Source organism: Falco rusticolus, chromosome 8 (assembly GCF_015220075.1).
Source record: "Falco rusticolus isolate bFalRus1 chromosome 8, bFalRus1.pri, whole genome shotgun sequence".
Lineage (NCBI taxonomy): Eukaryota > Metazoa > Chordata > Aves > Falconiformes > Falconidae > Falco > Falco rusticolus.
Window position 1 is genome coordinate 6,480,870 of NC_051194.1, and position 15,957 is coordinate 6,496,826.

General features: G+C 52.0%; 1 protein-coding gene across 2 annotated transcripts in view; it reads right to left on the reverse strand.

The window, feature by feature from the left end:
* The window catches only part of FLT4 (fms related receptor tyrosine kinase 4), a 59,761-nt gene that overhangs the window by 23,494 nt on the left and 20,310 nt on the right, over positions 1-15,957 (reverse strand). For both annotated transcript variants that reach the window (XM_037397879.1, XM_037397878.1), the window contains exons 2-8: positions 14,377-14,473; positions 7,989-8,263; positions 3,661-3,773; positions 2,590-2,752; positions 2,206-2,345; positions 1,340-1,508; positions 403-520 (exon numbers count right to left, since the gene is read on the reverse strand). In XM_037397879.1, coding sequence (XP_037253776.1) covers positions 403-520; positions 1,340-1,508; positions 2,206-2,345; positions 2,590-2,752; positions 3,661-3,773; positions 7,989-8,263; positions 14,377-14,473 — 1,075 coding nt within the window. The remainder of the gene's footprint in view (positions 1-402; positions 521-1,339; positions 1,509-2,205; positions 2,346-2,589; positions 2,753-3,660; positions 3,774-7,988; positions 8,264-14,376; positions 14,474-15,957) is intronic.

A 15,957-nucleotide genomic window follows, 5' to 3' on the forward strand; every position in this document is an offset into this window, starting at 1 on the left:
AAGCTCCTCGATCCCAGCTAGCTCTGGTGAAAGTGCAACACAATGCAGTGCACAGCCTGGCCCACTCCCTTGCTCCCATGGGCAGCCACAATCCTCGCGGCAGGGGTACAAGAGGGGCAGCTCCTGCAGGAGCTCCACTTGGCCCCTCCAGACAGTGCAGAGCTGCCAAGCCAAGCCAGGACCTTTGCTGCTTCTCCCCCAGATGTCACCTCCTCCTGTCCCAAGCTGTGCAGCTGAGAGCCAGGTCAGGTGGGAGAAATGACCCCCATGGGTGGAAAAAAGTGACACATGGGACAATCTTTGGCACAGAGGGACCTAGCAATGAGGCCAGGCTAAGCTTCCCTACTTGACAGAGGGAAGGAGGAGAGGAGAAGGTGGCTCAGGCTAAGAAAGGTGCGTTACCACTGGAAGTCTGGTGGGGGGTAAGCCACGACTTTCACCGGCAGCTTCACGGCTTCATCTCCTGCGGTTGCTTCTATCACTGGGCCCTTCCTCCACTCCACATTGATGAAGGGCTTTTCTGCAAGAAAAAAGGGTGAATATGGGAGAGGAGAGCACAAAGGGATAGGCTGTCACCAAGCTCTGCTACTCTCTACGGGGCCTGACTTCAAGGACCAAGGACAGGTGTGGTGTTGTGGCACTGCAGTTGAACACGACTACTTCTCTACAACAGTAACAACCATTCATAATGATAATTACCACTGTCAAAATAACCAAAATCCACTATTGTCTTGTCTGCCCATACAACCCCCAAGCTCTCTTCCACATCCCTGTTCCCAGCAGGGCCCCCTCCCTGGAGCAGAAGGGAGTGGGTGCCGGGCAGGGTCGGGCAGGCCAGCACAGCACTGTGCTGCGTTAACTGGCAGTTAAAGAGCTGCCTCTGCCTCGCTGTTGGGAGCCAGCAGGCACGCAGGCAGGCTGCGCTGCCCCGTGACTTTCGGCTGCCACGAGACAGCCGCCCAGTGCTGATGGTGCCTCGTGCACCTGCTTGTGCCTTCCAGGCCAGCCAAGCCACAGGGGCACTGCATCTGCCGCAGGGCCATGAGACGTGTGTCCTGCCATCCCACTGGCACTTGGGCCAATTTGGTGTTTGCATCTCTCTCTCTCTCTCATCATCTTGGCACTTTACTGAATGTGATCATGCTTCTAGTGTGGTGCTGGGGCACAGAAGAGCTGAGGGAATGGAGGAAGGTGGGGTCTCACTAAATCAGAGTGGGATGGAGGTGCAGGAGCCCCTCTGGTGAGCCTTGGGCCAAGCACTGCCTAAGCAGTCTGGGGATTGCTCTGCTTGCAGCTCGGCTCTGGCTGCGGCTCTGCAAGGGAGTGGAAGGTGCCGTACCGTGCACAATGACATCAGTGCTCTCCTCCAACATCTGGGCGCCGTTGGTGGCAGTGCATGTGTACTTGCCCAGGTCCTGCTGGCTGACATTGTGGAGGGTCAGGATACTGGAGAGCTCTGTGCGTGTCTGCAGTGACCGGCGCTCGGGCTCCATCACTGCCCGCTGTGTCTGTGGGAAAGGACAGAGAGAGGGGGATGAGAGACATCAGTGGGATGAGGCTGTGCAGACGGGCTCCTCATGCCTCTGCTTCTCGCTGCCCAGCGATTGCCTTTCCCTGGACAGGCATCTCCACCACTGACTGCCGTCCTCAGGGATGGTAAGGCAACAAGCCCTATGTGACTGACTGCCTGAGGCTGGGGTCAGAATTTAGCACATGTTTAGCTCTGGTCTACAGGCCGGTAACCAGGCTGGGAGCCTAGGGGTAAGTGAACAGTGATGCCCTCAGGGGACTCCCCTGTCTCACTTTTCACAAGAGCCAGAGGCTACAACAGGGAGAAGACACAGCAGGGAAGGGACCTCCTCACAGGCTCTCCGTAACCAGGGCTGTGTGACTAGAATAGCTCCTTTGAAGCCTGTGATGTTTGCGCTGGTGGAAATGAAGCCACTGTTTGCCCAGGAATGCTCCAGAGCAATAACACCTTGGCAAGGAGGGTACTTTCTGCCAGGAAGAGGGGTCTTCCCTCTGTCTGCCTTCTGCTGTGGGACAGAAAAATGGGAAGCACTCTGACCAAGACGTCCAGGGCACATCTTGGTTAAGATCATGAAGGCCCTGCCAACGATGTGAAGAGGAACAATGAGGGGGCAGGAGGGGACGACTCAGAGGGAAGTGGTTCAGTGCGCAGGGAGCCGCGCTGTTTGCCGGTACCTGTTTGCCAGGATAAGTCCACTGGAAGCGGACGCCAGAGTTGAACTCGGCCCACACTGTGCAGTTCAAGACCAGCTTCTCTCCCACTAGTAGCTCCATGGCTTTCTTGGGATACAGCTGGATGTCATACAACTCACTCCCTGATGCGGAAGAGGCAATGAAAAGACATTTCTGATCTATTAACAATTTGACTTCAACTATGCAGTTACAGGAAGCTTGGGTATGACCTCCTTCTGCTTGGTGTATCTCTGGCACGCAGTAGAAGAGATATAAGCACCGTGCAGAGTCTATGTAACTAGAAAGCACCATAACAACCCCATGAGCCACACTGACGGACTTCAGAGTCATCCAGGCTGCCCTACCTGCACCTTCCCAAATATTCACCTGTTATATGGATGATGAAGAAATTGGATCTGAAGACCTTCTTGTCGATGACAGTCTCACACTGGACAAACAAGCAGTCCCTGATCAAGTGTGTGGGTACCTGCACCCCCTTCTTGTTGTCCCAGAAAGTGCTTTTCCCATCAATGTGGATGAGGGGATTTTGCTGGAAAAATCAACATTTTGCCAACTGAAATAAGAGGGTGACAGCATTCCCACCCCACCCCTTCCAGGCTTTATGCTAGCTAACACATCCCTTTTGTGGGAAGAAGATGCAGCATCATGCTCTGCTGGCCTCCTGCCCTCTCCCCCCAAGGGTTTGTCATCTAGGAATGGTGGCCTCCCCTACACCCCTAGCAGCCGTATCCTGCACCATGAGCCTCTCCGTCTGCAGAGTGGGCCAGAGACTTCCAGGAATGGAAACTTCTAGTGATAGTTAAGGAAACTGATGCTGATATCCCAAACATCAGCCCCACTGGGATGAGTGCTGACCTTGGGTAGTGTCCTTCCCGGGCAAGGGAAAGGCCCCTGGACCCCAGAGTGTCCCTGGAGGCCTTTGTACAATGGTAACACTCATCCTGGAAGGATGTATTTGCATTGTAAAAAAAAAAAAAAAAAAAAAAAAAAAAAAGAGAGAGAGAGAGAAGAAAAAAAAAAAAGACACAAGCAAACTGATAACAGAGCTGTTTTTAGTCATCAGCCCCAGGACTGCAGCCTCCTCCCTTGTGGGGATGCTGACCACCTAGAGGGTTTGTAGATCACAGAGACCAGAGAAAACAGGGGATGCTGTAGGGAAATGGGATTAAAACAAAGTCTGGTTTTGTTTCATAGAATTCCACGGAAGAGAAGCAAGGTTGGCAGGAAACCCGTGAGGTCTGCCCAAGGGAACTGGCCAGCACAGCTTCAACCAGCAAATAAAATGAGGAAGCCAGTGGCTTGTACTTTCCATGGAAAGTGTATCCCTTGCATTTCCCATTCCTGGCAGTGCCTGTTCTGCTTCCACTGAGGCAATTACAAATGCAGAACAAATGCAATACATCTTGGTCCAGAGTCTCCCGCTGGCCGAGCTCTCACCGAGGTCAGTGTGACGTTAAGATCTGGGATGGACACGAGGCACGGTACCCAAGTGTTCTCCTTCTTGCTGATGAGGAGGGTCTCCGGCTTATTGATAAATGGCTGTTCAAAATCTGAAGAAGAGATATAAGGAGAAGAACAACTAAACAGGCAAGAAAAGAACTGGGAAGGGAGACCAACCAGAAGAAAAGGAGGCTTTCTGGCTTTCTTTAACACAGCATGAGCTTGCCAGAGGGAGTTGTCACAATGTGTGACAGTCAGAGGAGGCACCTGGAGCTTGGGAATGCAAAGGGAGCAGCTAAGGTTAGCGCCTAGGCCAGCCGGCTACTCCACACCAAACACTGTACTGATGGAGCGGCACTTGTGTGACATTTGGGTAGTGCTGGAAATTGCCTCCCTTTCCTGGCCCCCTCAAGGTCTCTGCTTGGGTTTGACCCTTCGTGAAACCAGCAGGTCTTGTCCTAGGCTCAGTGCCTGCCCAGCTGGTGACTGTGCGTGGCCCCACAGCAGGGATGGTGCAGGGCTGTGCCGCCCTGCTGCAGCGGCAGGCAGCTCGACCTTCCAGGGTGAGGAAGTGATCCGCAGCAGAATGGTATGCAGATGTCATCCTGCAGCCATCCCAACCGGCAGATAAACAGATGAGCTGAGCTTTCCAGGGCTGCCACCCCATCGCCTCCTAACTGCTGCAAGCACAAATATTGACAGGAAGAACAAAACCACCCAAAATTAATCAGTGAAATGACTTAGCAAGGCCAGGGACGTTACGCTAAACTCTGTGTGGAGGTAGCACCAAGAACCAGAGCGTCTGCAGAAGGGGCTGCCCCATCCTGCTCAGCGTGTCGCCTGTGTGAAATGAGAAAAGCTCAAGCAAGGCCTCACGGTGGAAAGGGTTGGTGGCAGCATATAAAGCAGGTGTGTTGTGGCCCTGACCCATCATTCTAGGCACCATCCAGACACAGAGTGCAAAGACCTACCTGATCCCAAAGAGATGGCAAGCTAACAGGGCAGCACAGACCCCGTTCCTGGCTCTTTTTCAGATACACTGAAAGAACTGGTGAGACCAGGATGCAATTACGCTTGTATCCCAAGCCATGGCTGGGCAGAGGGTAAGAAATGTGTGGTTTATCTTGCAGTGCCTCATGCCAGCTGCACCTACTCACCTGCCTGCTTGGCAGCACTTTTGGTTTGAGGGATTTTCTACTCTTTGGCCTCTCCCAAACAGGGCATAGAATCAGCACCCACCCAGGCTGACTAAATGTGAGCAAGATAAAATTGGAAGAGACAAAGAATTGCGAGGCTTCTTGGTGTCCTCTGTCAGTGCCTCACTGATAGATATTTCTTCTGTAGTACCAGCCCCTGCCTGCCATTACCACAGGGACACATGCCTCACAGGATGCTCTGAATAGAGACTGGTCCCTAGTGTCTCCAGTGCCTGGTGGTGCCAGTGTCTTTCCTCTCTAAGAGTCGTGTCTCTGGAAACGTCCACCCAGCATGTGGTCATGATCAGTTCTGTTCATGGAAATTGTCCCCTGCAGGAAGCAGGCTCTATAAGGAGGTGGTGGGTCCCCAGCTGGGAGATGTGGGGCTGCCCCTGGGATCTGCTAGGAGAGATTTTATGGCTTCTGGTATGCTGGAATCAGACCAAATGGTCCCAGTGACCTTAAAAGTTACTCTTTATTCACCTGGATTGCAGCTAAACCATTGATTTTAAGAGACTGTAGCATGAGGACATCTGTTTTTCCGCCCTGAGACTCCTTCCCTCTACTATCCAAGCCCTGAAGCTGCCTGTCTAAAATGACAAGTGGATTTAGTAATGATCCCCATTTGGGCATTCTGGCTGTTCAGATCACGTTGGGGCCAACTCAACCCAATGCAGTGTTCCCACTGTTAAGTGCACAAGGGAATTCCTTTAATTTTTGATCTGTAAAGCTGTTGCTTCAGTGATAGTCACGCTGCAAAGACCTACTCAAGGTGAAGCACTTTTTTCTACAGCTTAGGTTAAACAAGCCATACACAGGAAACACATTGGTCAGCTCTTACGAAAATACAGATTGCCCAGAGAATTCTTATCTTTGTTTCCTGGGGTTTTGCGCTGCCACCGGATTGCTGTCTTCTGAAATCACAGATTTGATTCCAAGTGTGAACACGTTCCTCATTCCTCTCCTGAGCCCTGGGCACGTGAGAGGAGAAGGTGCACAACTGCCAGAGATGAGAGACTGTGAGGTCCCCTCCGAGCTCAGATGGCAGCCAAGAACTGATTTACTGGGCTGGTCCTGCTGCCAATGAGCTTGTGATTCATGCACTAACTCCCCTCTCTGACCACATCACATATTTTCAATAAGGCTGTCTTAATGGGTCGGATGGGAATAATTTAGCATCTTCTTCATTAATATATGCTAAGCTTTATGAGATGGGGGCTGTACATATCCTATTCTACCCTGATGAGGCATTCTGTATGTTTACAGTGCTATCTGTATCTGTAATATAATACACACCTAACCAGACACATGGGAAATGAGACATATGCACGGAGAGTTCATTTGAGAACTGAGCTGCAGGTAAAATACAGAAGAACCCATTTTTCCAGCCAAGCACAGATATTTTGTTCCTGGCAGTTCCACCAAGCTCTTAACATGAGAAATGAGGTTGATGGATAAACCTGTGGTCTGATCATGCCGTCTCCAAACATCCCCAACACTTACATCAGCCCTTACAAGCTCTCCAGGGACAGTTTCACATTGCAGCCCAGTTCAGCAGGAACAGGCAGAGCTTTATCTGGATGTTCTGCAATGGCTACAGTTACCGTATGCCTGGGTTTTCTTGACATGTCCCTTCTCCTGCCTGAAAGCCTGTCCTGTCTGGAAAGGCGGATTCTGAGGTTTCCTGGATGCTTGATAGCCGTAACAGGGCACAGCCTGACTGGAATGAGTATGAACATGTGCTGCATAGCCATGTGCACAGCAACACTGTGAGGTGTTGGCTGGATCTGTTGCACACACACTGTCCACGGGCAGTGAGTCCCATGGGCCCTGACAGCGTGGGATTTATTGCCCCTAAGCTACACCGCACGTGCACACTTGCTGCTCTCTGGTAAACAGGAGAGCCATTACTGAGCTGCAGATGAGGCTGGAGGTGAGAGAAGGTGGACAAGGGGTCAAAGTGGCATTTGCTGGATAACAAAGAAAATCACTCTTGTAAAAGCACTCTCTGCATGTAAGCTTGTACGGTTGTACTTATTTTCAGCTCGTGTAAAAAGCTCTCTGCCTCCATCCTGATACAACGCACTAGAGTGTCTGAACACCCCAGTCCAACTCACAGATGTCTCCTCACAACAGCTCTGGGATCCAGGGAAGCTCTTTCCTGTTTTAGGATGGGCAGCAGAGCCTACAGCAAGAGGAAATTGCCCAAACAGACCTCAATGCCTCTCCAGCAGCTGCCCAGCTTTTCTGATTTGCCCCTGCATTTTTCTCTGCATAGTTGCAGAGGCAAATTTGGCTTTGCTCTGGGACTTCTGAAAAATGCATCTTGTGTGTCATGACCTGCCTGGCTCGTGACAACTGCACCAACTAATAAATGGGGGTGGAAAGAGAAATAGTTCGGCCAACTGTTTCCAGGGGACAGTGCTCATTTATCTTGCTGAAGTGTGCTGTGAGCAGTGGGGGAGACTGCGGAGGAGGAGCCCCTGGGGCATGGAGAAGCTGAATATTGGCCTCGAAGCCACTTGCTGAGCTGAAGTTCCAGCTCCAAGCCCAGTGGCGAGCCCTCCTCCTCCAAAACACATCTCATAACCCTGCCTGTGCGGGGAGTCCCTGTGCAGTGCAGAGAGGAACATCTGGGTCTGCCACTGTGGAGTTGCTCCAGGGCCATCAAGCCTGGGGACAGGAGGAGGTTGCACATGGTGGGTTTGTACCACTCCCCTCCCTGTCTCAGTCTCAGCTTTAAGGTACATTATCATCCCTAGCCTAGCCGCTAGCATCCCAGAGAGCCCCCAGCTGCCCAGTAGCTAACTCTTGTTCTTTTTTTAGCGCTGAAGCATCTCTGAGGCCTGGCTCTCACTCCTTAAATTCCTGCATTCCAGCCCGGCTGGAGCGATGCCCCCGGGCCGGGATGTAATTGAATCCCAGGCGCTGCCGCCATGGACGGATATTGGTTCCCTGGAAGTGCAGGGAGACAGCATTTGGCCCCTTCCCCGAGCCTGCAGCAGCCAGGCTCTGCCCTGGGGGGCTGGGGGGCATGTTGGGCTTTTTAATCTTTCCGATATTATGCTGGTGCATAGGCTGCCTTGATCTCCCCCAGCCTGAAGGTGCACACCGCCACGTGGCTCTTACCTCTCACAAACACATAGGTGCTGACTGCTGTGGTGCCGTCGATCTTGGCATCAATGTACTTGTAGTAGCAGCGGTAGTAACCCGTGTCGTTTGCCTGGGTCTCCGTCAGCACCAGGACTTTGCAGTATGGCTTCGTGCTGGTCCCCTCGCAGTCTTCTTCTTGGATCGCCCGGCCGCTGCTGGGGGCTGCTGAGGCCACCAACTCGGTTTCCTTCTCCTTCCCAGCAGGGTCCACCTTGCCCCCGGGCCACGACCACTCCAACGGGTGCTGGCCTCTAGACAGGGGCAAAGAGGACAGTTAGCTTTGGGCCGAGCAAGGGTGAACGTGGTGGGGATTTAACTGCCCTGTGTGACTACACACATCTGCATATGGCCCTGCCAGCCATGTGTAGGGACAGCATGGAGGAACAGCCATCCTCCAAGGAGAAAAACAGGCACAGGGAAACAGCAAGCAGCTTCACTAATTGCTGGGCAAGCAGAGGCTTGTCCCCTTCCCCAGGCCACCTGTCAGGCCATGCTAAGTTGTAAGGTATCAGCCCACTCACAAACGGGTCTCCCTCTCCCATGATTTTGTCCTACTGGTATTGATGCCAGGACAAGGAGCCACATAGGACCGTGAGGGCAAGGCTCCATCTATTCTCTATTCCATCACATCATTAAAAGGGGTCCAGAGCTATTTAGAAAACACATGGACATGATGAGTTCCCTTGGCTCACTGTAACTGCTGGCTGGGGCTCGTAGTGTGATGAATGGAGTGGGAAGCAGAATGAGGGAAGGAGAGCAGATCGGAAAGAAAATAAGAAAGAGAAAAGCAGGAGGGAGTCAGGGATAAAAGACAGCAAGGAGAAAACAAGGGGATGCTCAGCTGATCGCCTTCTGTCCCGCAGACAGCTGTTTCCTTCCCTGCTGCTGTGGGAGGGGGTTCCCTTGCTCTGCACAGCACCTTGCAGCCCCTTCAACCCCCGCGGCACGCTCCTCTGGCTGGCCTGGGGCTGCTGCCCCTTCCCACCACTACAGACACCTCTCTGAAGGCACGACCACAGAGCCTGTTCACCAGCAGCCCAAAGACAAATGGAAAAGGCCACGAACTGCAAGAAACCCCCAGACAAAGCGTGCACATGTGTATTTATATATAGCCAAGGATCTCCAGAGCAGGAGGCTTGCATATGCACATGTACACACACACACACCATAGCTTGCTGTAACCGTGCTTGTTTACTACAAACAAAACAAGCTTTTATTCCATGCTGGAAGTTTCCTTCTGTGAAATCAGAGCCCCTTTCAGAGGAAGTCCCAGTCCCCACTTGAAAGTTTGCCAGTGTAGCTGAAAGTCACTTAAGAATGTGCAAATAAAAAAAAAAAAGAAATAGGAAAAAAGAAGACATCACAAGAGACAGCTGTGGGGGTAAAAATGGCCTTTTGTCAGCACCGTTTGCTCTATTAGGGGAAACGGGGTTCATCTATTATGCAAGTTGGGAATAGGCGTGTTGGCACATGCAGCTCCTCTGCCAGGACAGCTCCGCAGGCTGATGCTTTTAAGTGCAGCCAGACCGTGACTGTCACCAATAGCTGGATACAGACGGCAAGGGACAGCAAGGAGGAAGCGAGATAAGGTGCCATCGGAGGGCACAATGGCTCAGACGCAATGAGGACAGGATTTCTGTCCAAGTGTGGGGGAAAGACCTGCTCCTTTGTGTTTGTTTTCAGCAGCTGATTTATCATCCTGCAGACTGCTCTCTTCCAGCTCCTGCTGCCTAGCTCGCTACAAATGAGTTCAGAGACAGTGTGCTGCGCTCTCCTCGTGTCACCAGGCACAAGGGTTTGGAGGCAGTGGCAAGCCCTTGAGGACAGCCACACAGTCCCTCTGACCCAGCTCAAACCTCTGCATTCACTAAAGATGCCATCAGTGCCTGAGGCAGGACGGGAAGTACAGCTCCACAGGCTTGAGTCCATGATTCACAGGCAGGCTTTTCCAAAGTATCAGTCTCACAAACTCTTCAATAAAAATAACACTTGAATTTTGAGTTTTTCCCATCCTGTGCATGCACAGTGAAAATAATAGTAAATCTGATCACCAAACAAGAAACAGTGGCGCCTGCCATGCCCATTGCTACTGCGCCCATGGCCCCCCTGCACTGGGTGCAGACCGTGAGGCTGGCCCCACTCTCAACCCACAGCCAAGAGCTTCAGACCCCAACTGTGCAAAGGAGCCCCAAAGCCCCTTGCATTTGCTCAGGCATTTTTGGCACTCCATGTGGAGCAGGGTAATTGTACAAGTCTCCAGTGTTTCCGCTTTCTATTTGTTTACCCACTGGGATTTTCACACATTATCAGATGCACTTGTTTTATTAACCAAGAAGGCTAGCAGTAGCTGAGTGACACGTATTTATATAAACACGGATGGGCCAGTATAAACAGACCTGCCTGCGGGCAGCTCTAAACTAAGGCATTCCTTGCATCATGTGCTGCTGACCAGATTCAGTGGGGACACAAGGTGTAGGCATTAGTGTGAGTCCAAGTTAGCATCACTGGTGTGTTAAGAGGACCAGAAGAAGGAAGGGATGAGGGCAAGCCAGGGTCACTTGCATTTATTTCTGAATCTACCATCTGCATTTGGGGGAAGGTCCAGGCAGCAGTTTTGCATGGTTCCCTCCCTCCTATCTGCCACCTTTGAGTATTTGTTCCCAAGTTGTTTTCTTTCAGTTTTGTGATAATGTGCCTCTGGGCAATGAAGCCTGCTGATGCCAGCTGGAAACAGATGTACTGTAGGCTTCTCCACAGCTGTTTTCCTAAATCTTTTCAGGACGGATGCTCTTCAAGGGAGATGTTGCAATTGGCACCACGTTTCTTCAATCCTCTTTGAAGCTCCCAAGTGTGGTGTGATGGGCAAAGCTGGCTGTGGCTTTGTGGCTCAGCTGGGATAAGACAAATCCCCACTCAGCACCACAGAGGATGTTCACAGCAGTCACACACGTGTAGGAAAGAGCAGCAGGTGTTGTATGTCCCCAGACTGCTCCAGAGCAGTTGTGGTGGGGCATTGCCTCACCCTCGACTCCTTCAGACCTGCCACCGCACTCATTTTCCTCCACAGAAGCCAAGAGGGCTCCAGGGTCAAATACTTCCTCTCTGCCAGAGTGGGGTTTATGCATCTGCAAGCCAGATCTGTTAACACTGGGCAGCAAAGGACAACCTTGCCCTTCTTTTTCTAAATACCATGGCTGGGCGACCTTCCCTCTCCACCTGAGCACCCGCCACCTGTAGGATGGGACAGGATGGGATGGGATGGAGCGGGGCTGGCACAGCCAGGACCAAGTTGATCCCTCTGGAAGTTTCTGCTGTTGTGCAGCTGGCTCCTGTGGGCTCTGCTCCAATATTCATGAGCTGGAACAGCACAAGCTCTCCGCTTCCCCCAGCGCAGGCTGCCGAGGGCATGAATACAGAGATTCACAATATTCTTTCCTTCCTTCTCAGGATGGGACCTAATAAAAGATGCACTGTCCATGTGGGCATCAGCCCCTTTGCCCTGCTCTGCCACATGCTTAGATCGAAATATCATTGGGGGCCTCAGCCAGCCCTGGCACGATCTGTATTTTAGGGGATGCTCCTGCATTGGTCCCCTGCTCTGACTGGACCTCTCAAGGGTGCGTTGTACTGGGTGACAAGGGAACATGCCTTGATGTGATGCCATCTGCAAAAGCAGAGCCCCAGCATCTGGTGGCTCCTTGTGGGTGTGCTGTGTCTTTGGGTCTCTGTTAAGCATGTCCAGCTCCAGAGGCATCACTTGTCACATGGCCTGGCATGGACTCTGGTCACCAGTGAGGCTAGGCGGGCTGTGGAGCAGAAGCATGCAGAGCTGTGGGTGTGTGAGTTCCAGGCTGCTGCAAGGGAGCCTGAGAGCGCAGTTGGCTGCGGGACTCTCACGCTCGGTGGGTGAAACTTGAAAGGTCTTCAGGGAGTCTCACATGGCGGGCTTTGAGCTCAGCTTTCTGCCTGCAGCACTGCTTCAAGCAGGCCTGTACTCCTGGCTTCCAGGGCAGCTCGAAGAGCAGCCAGAGGACATTGTTCTCAAGGGAAGACCAGGGTCAAATTGAAGTCACCTCCAACAAGATGCTCAGCAGGAAATCCCTGGATCCTGGATCTGATTTCGTGTTTGTCTCTGCCCTACCCTGCCCCACCATCCTCTCCTTTGCCTGTTCTCTTGGTGGTCTGCATGTTTTTCCCTTCAGCTCCCATTAAAACAAGCCAGGTCTTCCCAGTGTGGGCCATGGTCCAGAGAAGAGGTTGGAGAAGCAGCTGAGTGTAATTAGATATCCAGGGACCAGGAAAGATTTACTTTTCATTCAAATGAAGTAATAGTGTCCCACAGTCAAAATCCTCTCCTCAAGACACTAGACAAACACAGGCTTGAGAGCTCAGAGGGAGAAGGAGAATCCCTGAGCCACACAGGAGATGCTGAGACCTATCTACCTGCAGATGGTGCAAAGGACACTTGTACGACCCCTGAGGAGCACATCTGGGACAGCAGGATGCAGAGGTGGGGGGCAACCTGGGAGCAACATGGGCGGAGGGTTCATAGGTTTTAGTACTCTTTGCGGATGGCCCTGCTGCTCTTCGGCTGGGCAGCTCAGTCCTGCACAGCACCCAGGAGCCAGCGGTAGGGATCTTCCTTGTCTCAGCTGTGTCCACACCAGCACGCTGTCTGGATGCCGCCTAGTGAGACTGAGAGACGAGCCTTGGCACTGCAGCAGGAGACAGGGAGCTTGGTGCCTCTCGGGAAGACTCGGTAGCTTGTGCTATGCTTCCTGCAAGGACTTCCAGCGCAGACTTTTCCCACTTCATGTGATTTTCGTTCATATTAATCGATACCTAACAAGCGCACAAGGAAAGGCCAATCTCGGCTGCAGCGCAGGAGGGTTACCCCAAAAGAAAGGCTTCCCGCTTCATGGTGCTAGGTAGGTACGTTCATGCGTGACTGCAGAAGACACTGTTTAACCACACCTCTAACTCCAGTACGTCCCTTAGCCTTGGTTCAATCTGCAAGCAACACAGTCTCGAAACCGCTTTCTGTGTCCCTCCCTGGGCCACTGCTGAGAAAGGGTCTGGCCTGATTATAAGCTTATTCAGAATAATTGCACTGAATGCCCCCTCTTCTGAGGTTTTACAGAGTGTCAGTTCCCACATCCCTCTGTGGAGTGAACTACTGTGGCAGAGCACTGGAGTCCCCAGACTCCCTCCTCTTCCACAGTCCTCCAGCTCACACACTTGCCAAACCTAGCACACACCATGGCTCCTCAGGTCACCGTATGGACAAGCCCACAACCACTTAGCTTCCCAGACTGAGTGAAATCAGTGCAGTACTGCTATCAACAGCCTTTCCGCTGTCCCTCTCCCCTGGCTATGAACCGATTCACAAAGTAAAAGCAATGCCATCTGTTCCTGGAAAAGTTAAATATGTTTGTGACAAGACATGAACACAATGCCAGCCAAGTGTTTGCAGTAATTGCTCCATGGTTATATATAACACTGAGGAACACCCATCTGAGGCCCACGCTGAATTTATACCCCCGTCGGGCCCTAGCACTCGGATCCCAAGCGTGGATCTGCTTTCAGCTGCTAAAGGGAAGCTCCAGCTTTGTCAGGAAAATTAACCTTCAGTCAATTCTCCCACTTGGTTTTTGGTGGGTTTTTGGGTTTTTTTGTCTTTCCAAGACGGGGGGTGGTGCTGAAAACACGTAGAGCCAACTGTCCCAGCACAGGATAAATCGGTTCAGGGACATCACCTCCTCAGAGCCACAGTCTCCAAAACAACCAGAGATTCTCCAGCTCCTCTCACAGAATTATTCACCTGGCCTGGCCGGGGCTTCTCTTCACTGCCACGTGCACGTGACAGAGCATTAAATCCCAGCTTCCTAGAAAAGCTGGAAGCCTCTGACAGCCACCACTAAATGCAGCCTTGCCTTCTCCCATGGGTATTTTTCAGTGTCCCCCCAAAATGACCCACCAGATTTATAAACCAGAACTACAACCCTAGCAGCCACTGATGAGGTGAGAATAAGCAGCATCAAAGTAAAGACAAGGAGAGTCAGGAAGGCCAGTTTCCCTAAAAAGCTTACAAGGAAGCTATCAGATCACATAAATGTTTCTCTACCTTATGCCTGTAAGACTACAGCAGAGGTTATCACCATCTCCTCTGAGACGTCTTCAGCTTCTTTCTCAATTAGTTAATTAGATGAATTCACACTCGGTGAACATGGAAGATTTCTAGTCAGCTGTGCCGATCTGCAGGTGTACTGCAGCCAAGGTATCCCTGGTGGGCTCTCCTTGCCTGGTCCTCCAACACTGGCCAGGTAAAGTGGTCTAGGCAGAGCCATGCTCGCTTGTGCCTTACCTGCAGGTGATGGTCAGTGTATCCTTGGCGTTGATGATGTGTTCCTCCTCGGTGATGCTAAGAGTAGGGGGAGTCATAGAATAGCTGCTCACCAGATCTGTGGAGAGAGGGGAGAGAAGGGATGATGCAAACATCTGCTAGCCTGGACCCACCGCTGTGGGCAGCAGCTAGCTTGGTATCAGGAGCCCAGAGAGGGGCAAAGCCTCTTGAAGGAAACATCTCGTAGGAGTCTGCTCCTACAAGATAGTTTAATGCTGGCTCATTGGGACACAAGTGGCTCTTTTGCAGCCCTCCTGGCTACAGCGAGCAGCTCTTCAGTGACAGCTCTTGGGCCAGGGCCAGACAGCCCCTGGGCTCACACAGATGAGAGCCAGAAAAAGATTGGAAGACCAGAAATCAGAGAATCCAGGTGTGGCCATTCCTCACCAGGTGACTGAGATTGAGCTCGCTTGGACTAGGGCTCTGAAATTATCTTATCTGTAATTGGAGGGAGTCTGCCAAGAGATTTTTCTGTACACACATCATTTTCTGTAATCACAGGGACAAATCAGGGGTGCCCAGATACCACAAATGAAAAACTCTTGCATTTGTATGGAGGTGCTCTCAGGAGCCAGCAGGCATCCACTGAATCCTTCTGCCAGGCACTCTCAGGTGCAGGCAGTCACTCGAACAGGACCAAACCTTTGGGGGTTACAGCGGCCCCCTTCCCTGCACCACAGACAAACAGGCATTCCAGGACTGAAATTATCCAGGCTCAAGGACGGGCAGTTAAACATTATCACACACATTTTCCAGCTTTTGTCTGGGAGAGTCCCAGTTCTGATGTGCTTGTATCTCCGGCATGCCAGACACGCACCCTAAGCGAGCTCCTCATGGACAAAACATCTTGAAGTACCGGTTACCCTCAGAGACGGACCCCTTGTTTTTCATTAGCACAGTGTTGCTGACTGTCATTACTCCATGATCTTTATCTTAAAACTCCAGCTTCTGGAGATGTGAGATAATTCAAAAGAAAAGTCTCGGTGACTGCAAAAACAAGCAAGCCAACTAACCAGAAATAGAAGGGGGGAAAAAAAAAAAAAAAGGTTGCGAAATGTGAAGCTGTGACTCAGGTAGATGCTAAATGCTGAGGAAGAAAGGAATGCAAAAATATGTTGCTAGCTTGATTTCCTACAGAAACATGAGGGTTTTGCAACTGCATTCTGTGTGTGTCTCTTTCCTTCCCTCACAGCGTGCCAGCGCATGTATCAGGGCGCCTGGCAGAGGGGGAGAGCTCTCAAGGACATGGTGTTTCCATAGGTTTTGCAAGCAGCAGGAATGCTGTAGGATGCTTCTCCTCCAAAACTGTGTCCTAAGGGCCTTGGAAGCCCTGCGGTAGAGCCATGTGGTGAAAAGCCACCAGCCCCTCTGACACGAGGCCTCCGAGGCAGCATGAGGAGCCAGGCCCGTGGGGAACCTGGGGTGCCCAGGGTCCACCGCCACCAGGAGAGGCTGCTGAGGGGGACACGGCAGTGGAGGGACGTGCTGAGCGGCACCGCCGGCATGGCCAGGCCAGGGCCGCCGGCCTTGTTCTCCCCGATT